The sequence below is a fragment of the Lepidochelys olivacea genome (assembly GCF_965140295.1).
Source record: "Lepidochelys olivacea isolate rLepOli2 genome assembly, chromosome: 8".
NCBI classification, from domain to species: Eukaryota; Metazoa; Chordata; order Testudines; family Cheloniidae; genus Lepidochelys; species Lepidochelys olivacea.
In genome coordinates, this window is record NC_140418.1 from 66,051,686 (window position 1) to 66,065,568 (window position 13,883).

Below are 13,883 nucleotides of genomic sequence, written 5' to 3' on the forward strand. Positions count from 1 at the left end.
AATCTGAATTAATTCAAGTCAACGGGGCCCGATGCTATTCACCCCAGGATGCTGAAGGAATTAGCCAAAGAAATCTCAGAGCCACTGGCAATAATATTTGCAAACTCATAATTGACAGGAGAGGTCCCAGAAGATTGGAGAAGGGCTAATGTAGTACCCATCTTTAAAAAGAGGAAAAAGGAGGAGCTGGGGAACTATAGACCAGTCAGCTGACTTCGATACCTGGAAAGCTACTAGAGCAATGTATAAAACATCCAATTTGCGAATACCTGGAAGATGACAGGGTAATCACTAGCAGCCAGCATGAATGTACTAAGAACAAATCATGATAAACCAGCTCGATTTCCTTCTTTGACAGGTAACTGGTTTGGTGGATAGGGGGAATTCGGTGAACTTAATACACCTGGACTTCAGCAAGGCTTTTGACACAGTCCCACATGACAGTCTGATAATTAAACTGGAAAAATGCAGGCTCGGTGGACGGGAGGGGAGAGAGAGAGAGAGAGAGAGAGAAAGGTGGTAGCCCATTCTCACATAGCCACACGAAGGATCTTTCATTTTAGGGTATCACATACCAGTGATCATCAGCAATTAGCACCCCAGAGAGCTGGATATCATGACGAGAATTTGGTTTGTACTTTCCAACTGTAGTTTGTCCTTCTTTTATCATATACAGAAGCATCTCAGAGAGCTGGGGATCTTCATTGAGATTGACAAGGTTTGGTAAACGATTGTCCATCTTGAATGTAATTCCTGCTTTCTAGGTGATGGATTCAGAAAGAAAACAGAGATTTATTTGTATGCATTTATCAAAAATACATCATTAAAGTCTGCCTACTGTACAATAGGTCAGTGTTTCTCAACCTGGGGTCCGTGGACCGCTGTGGTTCCGCAAGGATACTCCAGGAGGTCCATAGGCCATGCTGATTAACTCCTCTCCCTCCCTCCCTCAACTCCTCCCCATCCTTCCCAGTGCCTCCTGCGCAGCAGCAGGTGGATGGTACAGGGGACAGCCCAGGGTGGCTCGCCAAAGGGAGCACCATATATAATGTTTGCCTGATTCCTACCTGGTCTGCCAAGAGCCAGTTGGGCTGGCAGAGGCAGCAAGCAGGCCAAGCAGCAGCATTTGGAGGGGAGGGGGGAGAGGGAGGACCTGAGCTGCAGGGGGGCAGTTTGATGAAAAGCCAAGCCAGGTCTCTTCTCTGAAGCAGGGGTGCCCATCCTGCCCCCGATCCACTGCCGTATGCAGCCATCGCTGCTTCTAGCCCCCCTGGAGCCCGAGGTGGGGGGCGGGAAAGAAGGAAGACGAGAAGGAGGCTGATGTTGGGTGTCCCCCACCCATGTACCCGGTCTCCATTGAGCTGGGGTGATGGGACAGGGGGAAATCTGTGTGTGTTGCTGCTTCTCTGGGTCAGAAGCTGCTGGCAGCTGCTTGTGTCTGAACAAGCCTTCAGGCCCCTGAACCTGAGTGCTTTATTAAAAAGAGTGTGTTCAACACTCACTCAGGTGCGCGTGCGCACACACACAAACACACACACCAGTCTCCCTCACACAGTCCCCCCCAAACACACACACCAGGGCTCCCTGCATCTAGGTCAGTTTCACCACCTGGGCTGTGCTGAGAGGTGAGCACAAGGAGCTGCTGCTCTCCCGCCCTCTCCTTACACAGCCCAGGTGGGGAAAGTGACCTGGATGCAGGGAGCCCTGATGTCACTCCTTGCTCGCCCCTCAAAGCCCCCTGGGAGTGCAAGGCTCAGATGAGCATCAGTCCAGTGGGGGAGCGAGCAGCACTGCCAGCTGCTCAGTCATTGCATCCACGTCAGTTTTCCCATGTGGGTGCAGGATGGGAATGCAGAGGTTGGGGCACAGTGCAGAGGTTGGTGAGCAGAAAGCAGGTGCAGGGGTAGAAGTGAAGTGGGTGCAGGGATTAGTGGCACAGGAGGGGAGTGCAGGGGTTGGGGTAAAGAGGGCACAGTGCAGGGGTTAGGGGCACAGTGTAGGGGTTGGGATGAAGGGAGGGTGGGCAGGCTATGGGCGCCAGGGTCAATGGTGCAGGGGGGTGCACCATGCCCATGGGGCCAGGAGCACCAAAATGCAAGTTTGCCAGGGTGCCATTTTCCCTAAGGCCAGCCCTGTGGTTGCCACAGAACAGCTGTTCTCCGGCATGCAGGAGGCACTGGGAAAGAGGGAATGGGGTGCACTCGGGGGAGGGGGCAGACAGAGGCAGGGAAGAGGAGGGGCGGGGGTGGGAAGAGGTGGGATCTTCGGGGAAGATGTGGAGTGGGGGATTTGGAGGTCCACAAAAACTTTTAAACCAAAATGGGAGTCCACGGGTTGCTAAAAAGTTTGAGAACCGCTGCCATAAGTAATTTATTTGAAAGCACTGACCTGAAGAGAATGAACAATATTAACTGCTTCTTGCAAAAGAGGAACGTAGACTAGGAAAGAGGATTCTTAGGACAACCCCAATTCTGTGCATTAAGGGGTTTATTGGTGTTAAGCATTTTCTATACTACTTTAATTCTTATGAATAAAGGGCACCTGTAACTCCTTTGTTTCTTCAAATTTCCTTTGTTCTGCTTGTTCAAATTTTTCTTTCCAGGCCCTTAGCATATTAGGGGAAAAAATCAAAATAATTACTTTAAGGATACTTTATTCCAGTATTTATAAAAGACTACTACTTACTATTCGGAAGACATTAATGACTATCCCACCTTTGCATCTCTGCCATATCCCTCTCCTGTTGGTGGAGTTTTACCCTTAGGGATGTTATTTCTTGCAGATACTGTCTATATTTCTCAGGATCTGTATTTAGAGCACTTTTGCGAGCTGCTTTCAGTTTCTCAATTTCTGCTTTCAGTTCTACATTTGAAAAAAAACATAACTCAGCTTTTACACTAAACATAGGATCCTACATTAAGCAGGTATTTAATAAATAAAAAACATTCTTTTTGAACAGTAAAGTCTGAGGATTTTCTCCTAACTTTGGCAATATCCAGTTGAATTTATGTTAAATAGAAAGCATTGCATCTAAGCTTTAACACACCCATCTAGCTACAAAAGTCTGCATTTGTTACTTTTAAGAATAGAGAAAATAATTTTATTTCACTACTCTTGAAATGTGAGACATTAAATAATCTGCTGAACTGCACACTGAATTGTGCTTTTATATATGGCAAACCGATTGTTTTTGGCTAAAGTCTACAGGTCACTTTTAGATCATGCTATTCTCTGAAACACACAGGTCACACCAAGGAAGCATTAGCTAAATTAACTGATCAACTAGAGTGCTGACAATAGCTTATTGCACTATACATCTGATTTCATTTGATTATACAGCACAGACAGATTCCAGTTAAGTACTGCCAGATTTTCAATCTTTCAATCTGCATACAATGTTTTTCAGGAAGCTGCTAATTTAAAACACAACAACTGGTTTGCTCTCTCATATTACACGATGGTTCTTTTGTTTGCCATTCCATCTAAGCACTTTTTCATTTATATTATTTCCTCTGTGCAACACCTGCTGAATTATCACCTACTTTTGTTTTTATTTTTAAATATAAACAAAATAAACAAGTACTCTAATTTAATAAGTAAAACAAATGCTACTTTGTGAATCAATCCCATTATATCTCTACATAAAACCACATCAGCATGAATACCACACACCACTGGAGGTGGTAGTAACCCAATCCCCTCAGTAAACCTAACAAGAAGGAGACAGAGTAGCAATATGAGGGTAATGCCAGTTTTTACACCCCAGTTACTACAACACTACTCTTAGTACTCATCTCTAGTACGACTGCAAGTTAATCTGCACTTGCCTATTGGCTGCAGTACTAATGTTCCCCACAGGTAATACAATGATTATATATGCAGCTCTAAATTATTTCATGATCTTCAGTCAGTCTGAATTATAATAGTAAATCTGTCTGACTCCACTTTTCTGCAAGAAGAGACTTTCCTCTTCCATTTTCAGTTAGCACTATACGACTAAATGCCAGAGAAGCTATTTCTCTTCAAAAGGGAAACTTCAGGTTGAATGAACACTTACAGTCTACAAAATACAACAATGTCCTAAATAAAAGAGTACAATAGCATGTGTCTAAGCAGGTTGCTACTGACCCCACTCAGCTGGAACAATAAAACTATTTTGTGTGGAGAATTAAGGTCCAGAATTTTATCTCCTTGTTCACACAGCATAGCAATTTAGTAGTACCATTGATTTCAATGACTACTAGTGCAGTACGGTGCTCTTTATCATGTGTGAGTATATCACAATCTGACTATGTAAAAGCAACATTATAGCTAAGATTTTTAAGTGTACAGACCTTAGGAAATCCATCTTTAATTTGACCACCTTTCACTCATGTACTATAGTGTGTATCGCTGTAGGAATCGTACTGAATTTCCTGACTCTTATTTAAAATCACAACCATAATGTTGAATTACATGTAAAAAAAACTAAGGTTAATTTCCTTGTTTCATAAACAAAAATAAACGGAAGGAAAACTTAGGTTTGCTTGAATGCACAACTGAAATTAACACATTTAACTGGATGCTGTGATATCTATACGATTGTGTACATTCAAATATATATACGGTACCTAATTACTGTAAACAGGGTATAGGTTCAAGCTCAGAAACAAAACAACCTATAAAAAACACTGATATGTAAAAGTTTTTGAAACTGTATCAAAGAAAAGAGTATCTCCAGTTTAAAAGTATGAGTAGGCCTGTAAATTGTTTAAAGCCAGTTATTTAGAAAACTCTTAATGTTAAAATGAATAAACCTCAAATATGCTGTCAGTCATTACAAGAGGGTATTAATATCAACATCTATCAAACAATTAAGTTAAAAATGCTTGCAAATAAAAAAATCCCACCTTACCTCTAATTAATTTAGCATTCACATCTTCATTTACTTTGGCAGTGTTGATTATCAAACGAGCTTGTTTAGCATATCTAAGAGTGCTAAGGGTTTCCTCTACATTGCTGGCAGCAGGGCTTACTGTGGCAATCATGGTCGTTTTTGAATTTCCACCAAGACTTTCTTTTAATAACCTTCATTGATAAGAAAATGAAACAATTATTTCCACCATAAAAACCAAATTAACTTCTCAGAGTTCATAAGGGATTAAATACAAAAAAATCCTGTGTGATTTACTATTTATTTCAAGATGATTTTCAACCAGATATCCAAATCCAGAACATGAGCCTGTTCCTGCTTATAGATACACAACAAGTTTTTCTTATACTTAGAGAAAATTCAATCAACTACTTATACACCTAAATAACTTCACCCTATTATACTTTAAGACTCTTACAAACCATAGACACTCTTACATACAAGCATTTCTTTGCTTTCCATTTATGCCCTCCTTTTTTTTGGAAAGCATCGATCGCAAATGCCTAAATATAGCAGAAAAAACATGCCTGCCTTTGTTTATATTTTCACTGGTGTACCAACACTATGGAAGATTTTAGATGAATATGTTTTAAGAGTTATGGGAATAGGTCATAAATCAATTTTTGGTGCAATCAACATGATGCTTTCATTTTTTAGTGACAAAACTGCATTAAAATGGATTTAAATAGTCTATAATTCAGATGACATTCCCCAGCAAGTTCTAATAGCATTAACTTTCTATCTCATGATGATCTCATACCAAATTACACAATCCTTGTTGCCTTCTCATCTAAATTTGCCAACGAATTCTAGTTCTTAGAGTAATTTGCAAGACAGTACACCTAGCTACAGAGTGGACAATGAGAGGGGAATGCGGAAGGAGAAATAGTTTTTACTTTGCCCAAGTTCTTTTCCATTCCTGAATTAAAAAAAGCTTCTCTCCCTGTGCCTTTTTACATTTTTCCCACTCCACATTTAGTATTTATGACAGTTGCCAGAATGAAGAAATGGAAACTAAAGTCCTTTATTTACAGAAAGCCCTATTCTGACTAAAATAAACTCAGGTGTCAGGCATGCATAAGCCCCCAGGCCACTTGCCTCTACCGCTGATCTATAGGAGACAGATGAATGGTATTGTAAGAACTACTCAGCTGACCAGGAATTCATAGTTTTAGGGTTTGTCCTTAATCTTAAAAAAATTAGCCGATTCCCAGGTGCATGACACTGTGGAATAGTTCAGTGCCAGTGATGAGGGCTGAGAGAGAGCTGTGTCAAGGAGAGAGGACGGATTCTGGCTGCTGGGAGGCAGAGATGGGATCAAGACCACAGAGTCCCACCCATGCCTCCTCTCATGCACTCTGTGCCTAGTGTGACATGTCCACCCGTCACTAGTTCGATCAGGCCAGCAACCTGCTGAAAAATCTGTCTTTAGGAGAGAAAGAACCATCATGGAGCCAAAAAGGCAAGGCCAGCAAATAACAGAATATAGGCAGGGAATAGGAGATTGTTTCCTCTCTTGTGGAATTTTAGTATTCAACAGATGCTAAAAATGTGAAAGCAGTCTCTTCAGAGTCAGAAGAAAAAGGGAACAGCAGAGAGATGAGGGCACTGTTAAGAGAAGAAAAGGCATCAGAAACACATTTCTTCATATACAGTACAGAACCACCGAGGAAGAATATACCAGTCCTCAAACGCACCCACAATTAGCAGAACATGAAAATAAAAATATTTTTCAAGTTTACGTTACTTCATCCAATAGTTATTTCATACAATTTATAGAAGTGAGAGTCTACGGATGCATGAATCTACAGTCTGCTAAAAGTCTCATTTTTTTGTTTTCCACAGAACCAAGATTACTTTATAGTAGCTCTTCATGAAATATACATACCACGTAAGGACAGATTCCCGATAAGGAATGAAAGCTCTCTTTCTGTTCTGCGATTGCTCAGAAAGCGCAGAAATAACTTTCCCCAGAGTCAGCAGTGATTTATTAATACTCACACCCTCCTATATAAAAGCAGAAATAAAAATAAATGCACAGCCTCATTCTGAACATAAAATATTACAACTTAGATTTTTTTTTTAAATGGGCAAATTGCTAGCAGGCTAGCAGCATTCTCCTGTGAACTGAACTGAACCTGTGATTGAGACTCAGATTGATAATAATTTACATACATATACATTTTAAACAGTGAAACTGCTAAGCAACTAAAGCAAGAAGTTAAATTTAACTATGAATAGTACAGAATATTCAGCAGACACTACAGACATTTTTTTCCAGTCTTGTGAAAAGACCAGAGCAGCAATGCAAAAGACACCGTTACATCAAGATTCATTCAACATTGAGACCAATAGATCTTCTCTTACAAGTGTAGACCTAAAGCATTTTCATTTCATGGCCTCACAACACTGTACTCTTTGGGACAAACCATATGTCACAAAACTGTAAATGCAGTTTACCTTCAGCCTCTCTTCACTGATCTGAGTTGGAGAGCAGCGTTCACTGCCTGCTAGATCTATTAGATTTATGCGACTGGTAATCCTATGATCATGCTCTTCTCCTTCCACAAATTCCGTCTAGAGAAAAAAAGAGATTACTGTACTTAGTCTGCAAAATTAAATGTTTTTCTATGACTCATCACCAAAATAAAAACCCCGTGAAGAGTCAAATCTATCACACTATTCACTTTTAAACAATATGTTAAACATTTTCTCATTTTATTTTTTTAATGAGAGCGTCATTTAAGATATAGTATAACTTGCAACAAGAAAAGGAGTAAGGCGAGGATAGTAAATAGTATCAGAGACAAACACCTGAGGATTTCCAGTAGCACACCTGCACAAGGAAAATTCGTAAAAAGTGAAAGGCAGCCTAGAAGTACATTTTGGTACCTCAGCTCAGGAGCGTATCAGGACTACTACTCACTTGGGCTTCAATCCAGCACCCATCGAAATCACTAGAAGTTGTCTTTGACTTCCACTGGTGCAAGACTAAACCACTGGTGAATGAAAAGGACACTGACCTACATGCCCTGATGGGGAAGACAGAGCAAAGCATGGTGATGGCAGCAACTGAGGAAAATCAGGGGAAAAAAAATCTGTGGGAGGAAAAATTGGAGGCCCATAGACTTGGGAAGAGCTCTACTTCGCCTTCTTCTCCACCCTCGTCTCTTTGTGGAGGGTCTCTGTCTCCTATATACAAACTGATAGGGTGGAAGAGCAGACTCATGTCTGCTAGGGATAGGTGCCACTGACCTGAGTGCACAGGTGTGTTTCAGTAGCTTCTCGTTTAACAGTCCCTGGAACACTTTGCATTATCCTATCTCTGACCCAGGTCAGGTATGTTGGAGACATCACTGGGACATAAACATTCAAAACTGTGTATTATAGAATTTTCTCCCCTTGCTATAACTGAACCATGAACATATTTCTATAGTGCAATAAGTATATATAGTGCAGAAACATTAGAAAAGCAGTGTCCTGAAAAGTTTACAGTATGACTCAGACATGTTTACAATGTGCATTTAAAAAAAAAATACTACTGTGAGTATATAAAATAAACCAGACCTGGCTACTTAGAAAGCAGGACTACTACTTCTTTATTCAGCCCAGTATATTTAACACAACCCTCCCCTACTTCATTCTTTTCTAGGCAGCACACAATAATTGAATTTTCTACCACTACATTATTGCAATGATTAAAAAGAAAAAAAAAGGTACTCTATACCTTTGTCTGTGTCATCACGAGGGAGAAGACAGAATGAGATCTAGAGCTCTTGTCATTCATGCCTGTGGCAGCAGTTGCTCTCTGTTTATTTCCTAGCTCGAGCCAACTCTGATAATAGAGATAAGAGACAGGATATTAAGCGAAAGGATTCTGTGAACAGCTAACAAAAGTTTAAAGAGCTCTGCAAAAATGAACAAATATACTGTATCTACATGCTGGTATTAGCAGTAGCGTGGGCCACTAAAAGGAAAATTTTGGTAGCCCACAAAATACTTTGGGGATGTAAATTATGTAGGATGCCAACATTAATCAATGTTTTGAGCATTATTGATACTTTTTTTCCTCCTCTGAACACAGGGGTCAAAATGGGGCAAACTTTTTGAGACCTTGGTGTTACCACAAGGAAAAATGGAACCACTACTACTTTTGTCTAAACTTAAATGAGAAATTAAAATGAGAAGTTTAGGCCCCGATCCTGCAAGTAATTTCACCTGGGCACAAGGGTCTGCCCACACGTAATCAGCTGCAAGATCAGATAAGATGTCATAGGCTAACAGACTAGGCTTTGTAAGCTCATGTTTATCATCACTGAAAACAAGCATTCAGGAGTGAAGAAAGGAGCAATCATGAGGCAAGAGAAAGATTTTTACTTACAGCTATTAGAAGACTGATTTTTATTACTTAAAAACTTCATCATCATCATCATCTTACCTGGATATCAGAATAAGAACTGACCATGTTCCTATAAAACAAATAAATAGTTCTAGTTCAAACCAGTTCATTTTGTTTCTACAAAAGTCATTAATGGTTTAATTTTTGAAAAAATTTACTGAGTTATAGACAAATACATACACTAAAGCTGAACTTCATCGAGGCACCATACAAGCCTAAGTGTCTACCCCAGCGAGATTGGGCAGGATCTTAGGCCTTGATTCGGCAAAGATTTACATGTGCTTAACTTTACTCACTGAGCAGTTTCCATGGCCTCCATGAGATTATTTACAGTTCATAAAGTTAAGCATGTGTGCAAGTCTTTGCAAAATAAAGGGTCCTGCCCAATCCTGCTAGGGTTGACCTTTACATCTGCAGAGCCTTTATTAAGTCAATGGTACTGCACAAGGGCATAAGAACAATAACTAGCATATTGCCATATGAGGCCAATGTATTTACTAGAATTACAATAGTTAAGGCTTACGCTGTCAAGTCTTCCACATATGGCCCCAATACTGGATGTTCTCTAACACGGAGCTGTTGAGAATAATTGTAAAAGAAAAAGCGATTCAAATATATGAATTTGTCATAACCATTATGCAACCATCTCTTAAAAGTAAAAAAAAAAAACTAATGAAAATATAAGTGAAAAATGATTTTTCTACATGGCATGGTATGAAGGGTTTTTTTGGGGGGTGGGTGGGTGGGAGGTCTTACAAAAAAAATTCAATAAATGCTCCAGAGTAACATCATTACAAGAATAATAAAACCTTTATTTTACCAGGATAACTGAAAATGAGTTCTCAATTACAAAAATAACCAGGCCAAAATAGGTTACAAACTGGAATATACTGTTACTTACCAGATAGAACCGAAGATGTAACAATGTGTGGACAAAATAAAATTGAGGAAAATTCATAACTGGGATTTGCTATAAACTCTCTTTACTACTTTTACACTGAAGTTTTAAAAATACCTGCACACTTAATTACCTGCCCAAGACTTAACAGAAATTTAGCCCAAGTCCATCAGCAAACGTATTCTGCCAAAATCACCATCCAACCTAACCCTCCCAATTTAATAGAGCCGTAGGGTGCTCTGCAGAGAACTAGAATAAAAAAGTGCTGCATATAAATGAATGCATTTCACTAATAAGTGCTGTGTATTGGGGGGGGGGGTAGTGGGCTCTTCTTCTCTTCAGCATTTCTTGGTTTAGTAATCTCCCTCTCCTCTTTGTTTTGTTTTCCCCCCACTCCTGTCATTTAATTTACTCTCTCTCTCTTATCTGTTTATGATCTTCTGCTTTTACTGGCAGCACAAGAACCTGAATTGTCCTCTTTCATGTTTGTTTTTCCCCTTTGATCTCAATTTGTTCAATGCTTCCTTCTAAACTTTCTTTCACCGTTCTGCTTTCCCCAGCCCCACTCCATAGTGCTACATCTTCACTGCAAAGAGGTGTGTTTTTACATCAAGGTAACTATCTTGATGTAAAATCCTAGTGGAAGCAAGGCATTGTCGTTTTTATGCCAGTGTAGCTGGTCAAAGTCAATATTAGGTAGGGGAAAAATAAGACTGATCTTGACCAGCTACATCAATGTGAAAATTACCTGTACCTTGTCTCCACTAAGATTTTACACCAAGATCTCTCTCAACGTAAAACACATTTTTTTTTAGTTAAGACAAAGCCTTAGGGTTTATGTACACTAGGATTTAAAGGTGTGTTATTAGATCATATTAGCTAAACCAATCTAACAAATGCCTTCTAGGACAAGTTGTTCTTTAACACAATTTAGTAATTTAGCAACTTGCCTTGCCTCCATAGAGTTTCAAAAGGAATTAATTAGCTACTCAATCTAAAGTCACACCTTTAAATCCTACTTAAAACACAGCTTTAGGGCTGAAGTCTGTATCAAGCAGAGACCTCTGCTCTGCTCCTCCAAAGCAGGGGGGCAGGGGAAGGTATACATGAGAAACCCCAAAATGTAAATGTAGACAAGGACCAAAAAAAGAGAAAAACCCCCAAAATCCTAGAATTGGAGTTAGGGAAATGATAGATAGAAAAATCAATGTATCAAATCACAATTTTGGGGAAGGGATTAATTGTCTGTTTCTTTCAGATGCTAACAGCTTCAACTAATTTGGTATGAAGTAGGGTTGCCAATTCTGATTGGACGTACTCCTGGAAGTTTCATCACATGACAATCTTTAATTAATGATTAATCTTTGTCCTAGAGTCTCCAGGTATTAATCCTAGAGGGATGGCAACCCTCCCTACAAAGAAGGCATTCCGAGAGCAATCCTCAAAAAAGTAAATTCCTCCACTTGGAGGAAGACTGATGGGCAAAATTAAATTAAAGCCCTATCTGCAGATTCCAGCTTTCTCACAATGTTACTTTAATTAGAAATAACCCTGGCTCTGTTTTTAACTTCTTCTATGCAGGGGCATCATCAATATCAGTAGCAGAAAGGTGGACAGATTAGTAAAAGCATTTGGGTGAACCAAGACTCCCAAAATCAGTGTATGTTTCTTCATTTTATCGCTGAAAACTTTTTGGTCATGCAGTAGTGGAGAAAAATAAAATTTAGTCTGCAAAATATTACTCAGTTAATATTTAACAACCTTAAATCTAAAAACTACCTTATAATTTGACAATATTTTATTGAAACTGGCATAACAATGTATTTTTAAAATTCGTACCAGTATAAATTCTAGGCACTGAGTACATAGCTAAAGATGCTTCATAGCAGTCCAATGTGTGTACCATCTTCTCTGTAACTCTTATTTAGTAGGAGCATTTATAACAAAGGTAAAATATTAGGAGATGTGCTCATTTCTTTCTTCTTGCTTATCACACAACAATATTGCTACATAATCTACCTATACAACAACTTCCAAGCTTGCCTGACAGGAAGCTTACCATATCCTTCCAGTTAGGAGACAGGTGCCACTACATCTTGTATATTGACAGATATATTAAGTGTCTATATTATGAGTAGTAACTTACAGGTTGTTTCTTCTGTCCATTTTCAGCTTTAAAGATGAGCAAATCATGAATTTTCTCATTGTAGACTTCAAAATAGCTCATTTCAAAATGGTACAAAATCTAATTTAAAAAAAAAATAAATATGAGTCAGATATTCTCCCAGACTTCTTTTGTCATTTCCAGCCAACACATTTAATGGAAGCTGCAGGTATTCTACACCACTGGTGCAAGCTTTCATTTTGAAGTCCTCTTCCAACAGCAGCAAGATCCTAGACAAGAAATCTTAAGTATACAAACTTATTACAATTCTATCCACTGCTTTCCACAGCTGTGAAATTTCTGAGATTTAAAAAAAAATAATAAAAAAAATGACATGTCAGCATTGTGCTTCTAATACATTAAAAAAAGTTTTATTCACTCCTGCAGGAGTCCCATATTCTTTTATGGACTAAGCTTCCACAATATGATAAATACAATACATGAAATAAAGATTCTGACTGGTGGAGCTGGCACACTTAGGTGATTTTTTACCTTGCCTCAGAAAAAGGACATGCATTGTCATAACTGGTATCCACAATTATCTTAATTTATTGAATGAGGATTTTTCCATGACAGTACTCACCCCTTCCCAGACTCCTATAGTATTTATAAAATTGAAATGTATTGTTTAAGGAGCAAAGAAGACTGAAGTAAAACAATGACAATACAGAGAAAAATAGAACTTAGATGATTTATGGCAACAGAATCACTTATTCACAGCACATAAGCATAGACAGTCACTTATATCCACTCTATTGGCATTCATTAGAAACTATAATTTGATACTCTTTATTGCTAAATTCAGCCGTATACTACTTAGATTCCTCAATGCCTAACAAAACTTTTATAACTTCTGTGCCTCACAGTAAAGCAAAATGATTTATAAGCTTCGTAGTTGTGAATACCAATATATTTATGTATGCTGATGTGAATACTTTGGCAATAGATAAAGAAATTTAAGCAAGTTAAAACAAAGAAACCTTCCTGTATAAACTTCACTCAAAATTACCCTCACTATTTTATAATCAGCAAAATTTAGTCACCAAACACTTGTATGCAGCCTTTTCTGTCCTATAAGAAAGCAATTACATGTTCTTGATCTCTAATTTATCTTTACATATGTGGACAATAACATCAAATAAGATGTGAAATAAGCAAGATGTCCCTCTGTTTTACATTTAATATCTCCTTCAATAAACTTTTAAAAATCAGATTTATAAATTGAAGAAAAAGATTCAAAACATTCTTTCTAGGGAGCATCCATACCATTCTTACCAAGGACAGTATCTTGTATTTGTAGCAATGTAAGATTTAGTTGTCTCAGTCCTCTCTCAGGCTCTCTGGTCTAGGTAAAAAAGAAGTACAATACCAAAAACCAGCGCTCTCTACCAAATTATTAGGAATTCAATCTTAGCAAAGCCTGAATCCCAGTAACCATAAAAACAAGAAAAGCACATCTCTGGAGGAACTTCTTGTGATAAGAATCACTCAACAAAACCCCAAACCATCC

The 13,883-nt window shown here is 38.7% G+C and overlaps 1 protein-coding gene across 1 annotated transcript in view; it reads right to left on the reverse strand.

Moving 5' to 3' along the window:
* KIF14 (kinesin family member 14) overlaps positions 1-13,883 on the reverse strand; it is a 69,333-nt gene that overhangs the window by 45,610 nt on the left and 9,840 nt on the right. The window contains exons 5-14 of the mRNA XM_084636438.1: positions 12,356-12,454; positions 9,835-9,887; positions 9,351-9,381; positions 8,640-8,747; positions 7,373-7,489; positions 6,801-6,919; positions 4,895-5,067; positions 2,715-2,862; positions 2,542-2,605; positions 576-760 (exon numbers count right to left, since the gene is read on the reverse strand). Of these exons, the coding sequence (XP_084492564.1) occupies positions 576-760; positions 2,542-2,605; positions 2,715-2,862; positions 4,895-5,067; positions 6,801-6,919; positions 7,373-7,489; positions 8,640-8,747; positions 9,351-9,381; positions 9,835-9,887; positions 12,356-12,454 (1,097 nt within the window). The remainder of the gene's footprint in view (positions 1-575; positions 761-2,541; positions 2,606-2,714; positions 2,863-4,894; positions 5,068-6,800; positions 6,920-7,372; positions 7,490-8,639; positions 8,748-9,350; positions 9,382-9,834; positions 9,888-12,355; positions 12,455-13,883) is intronic.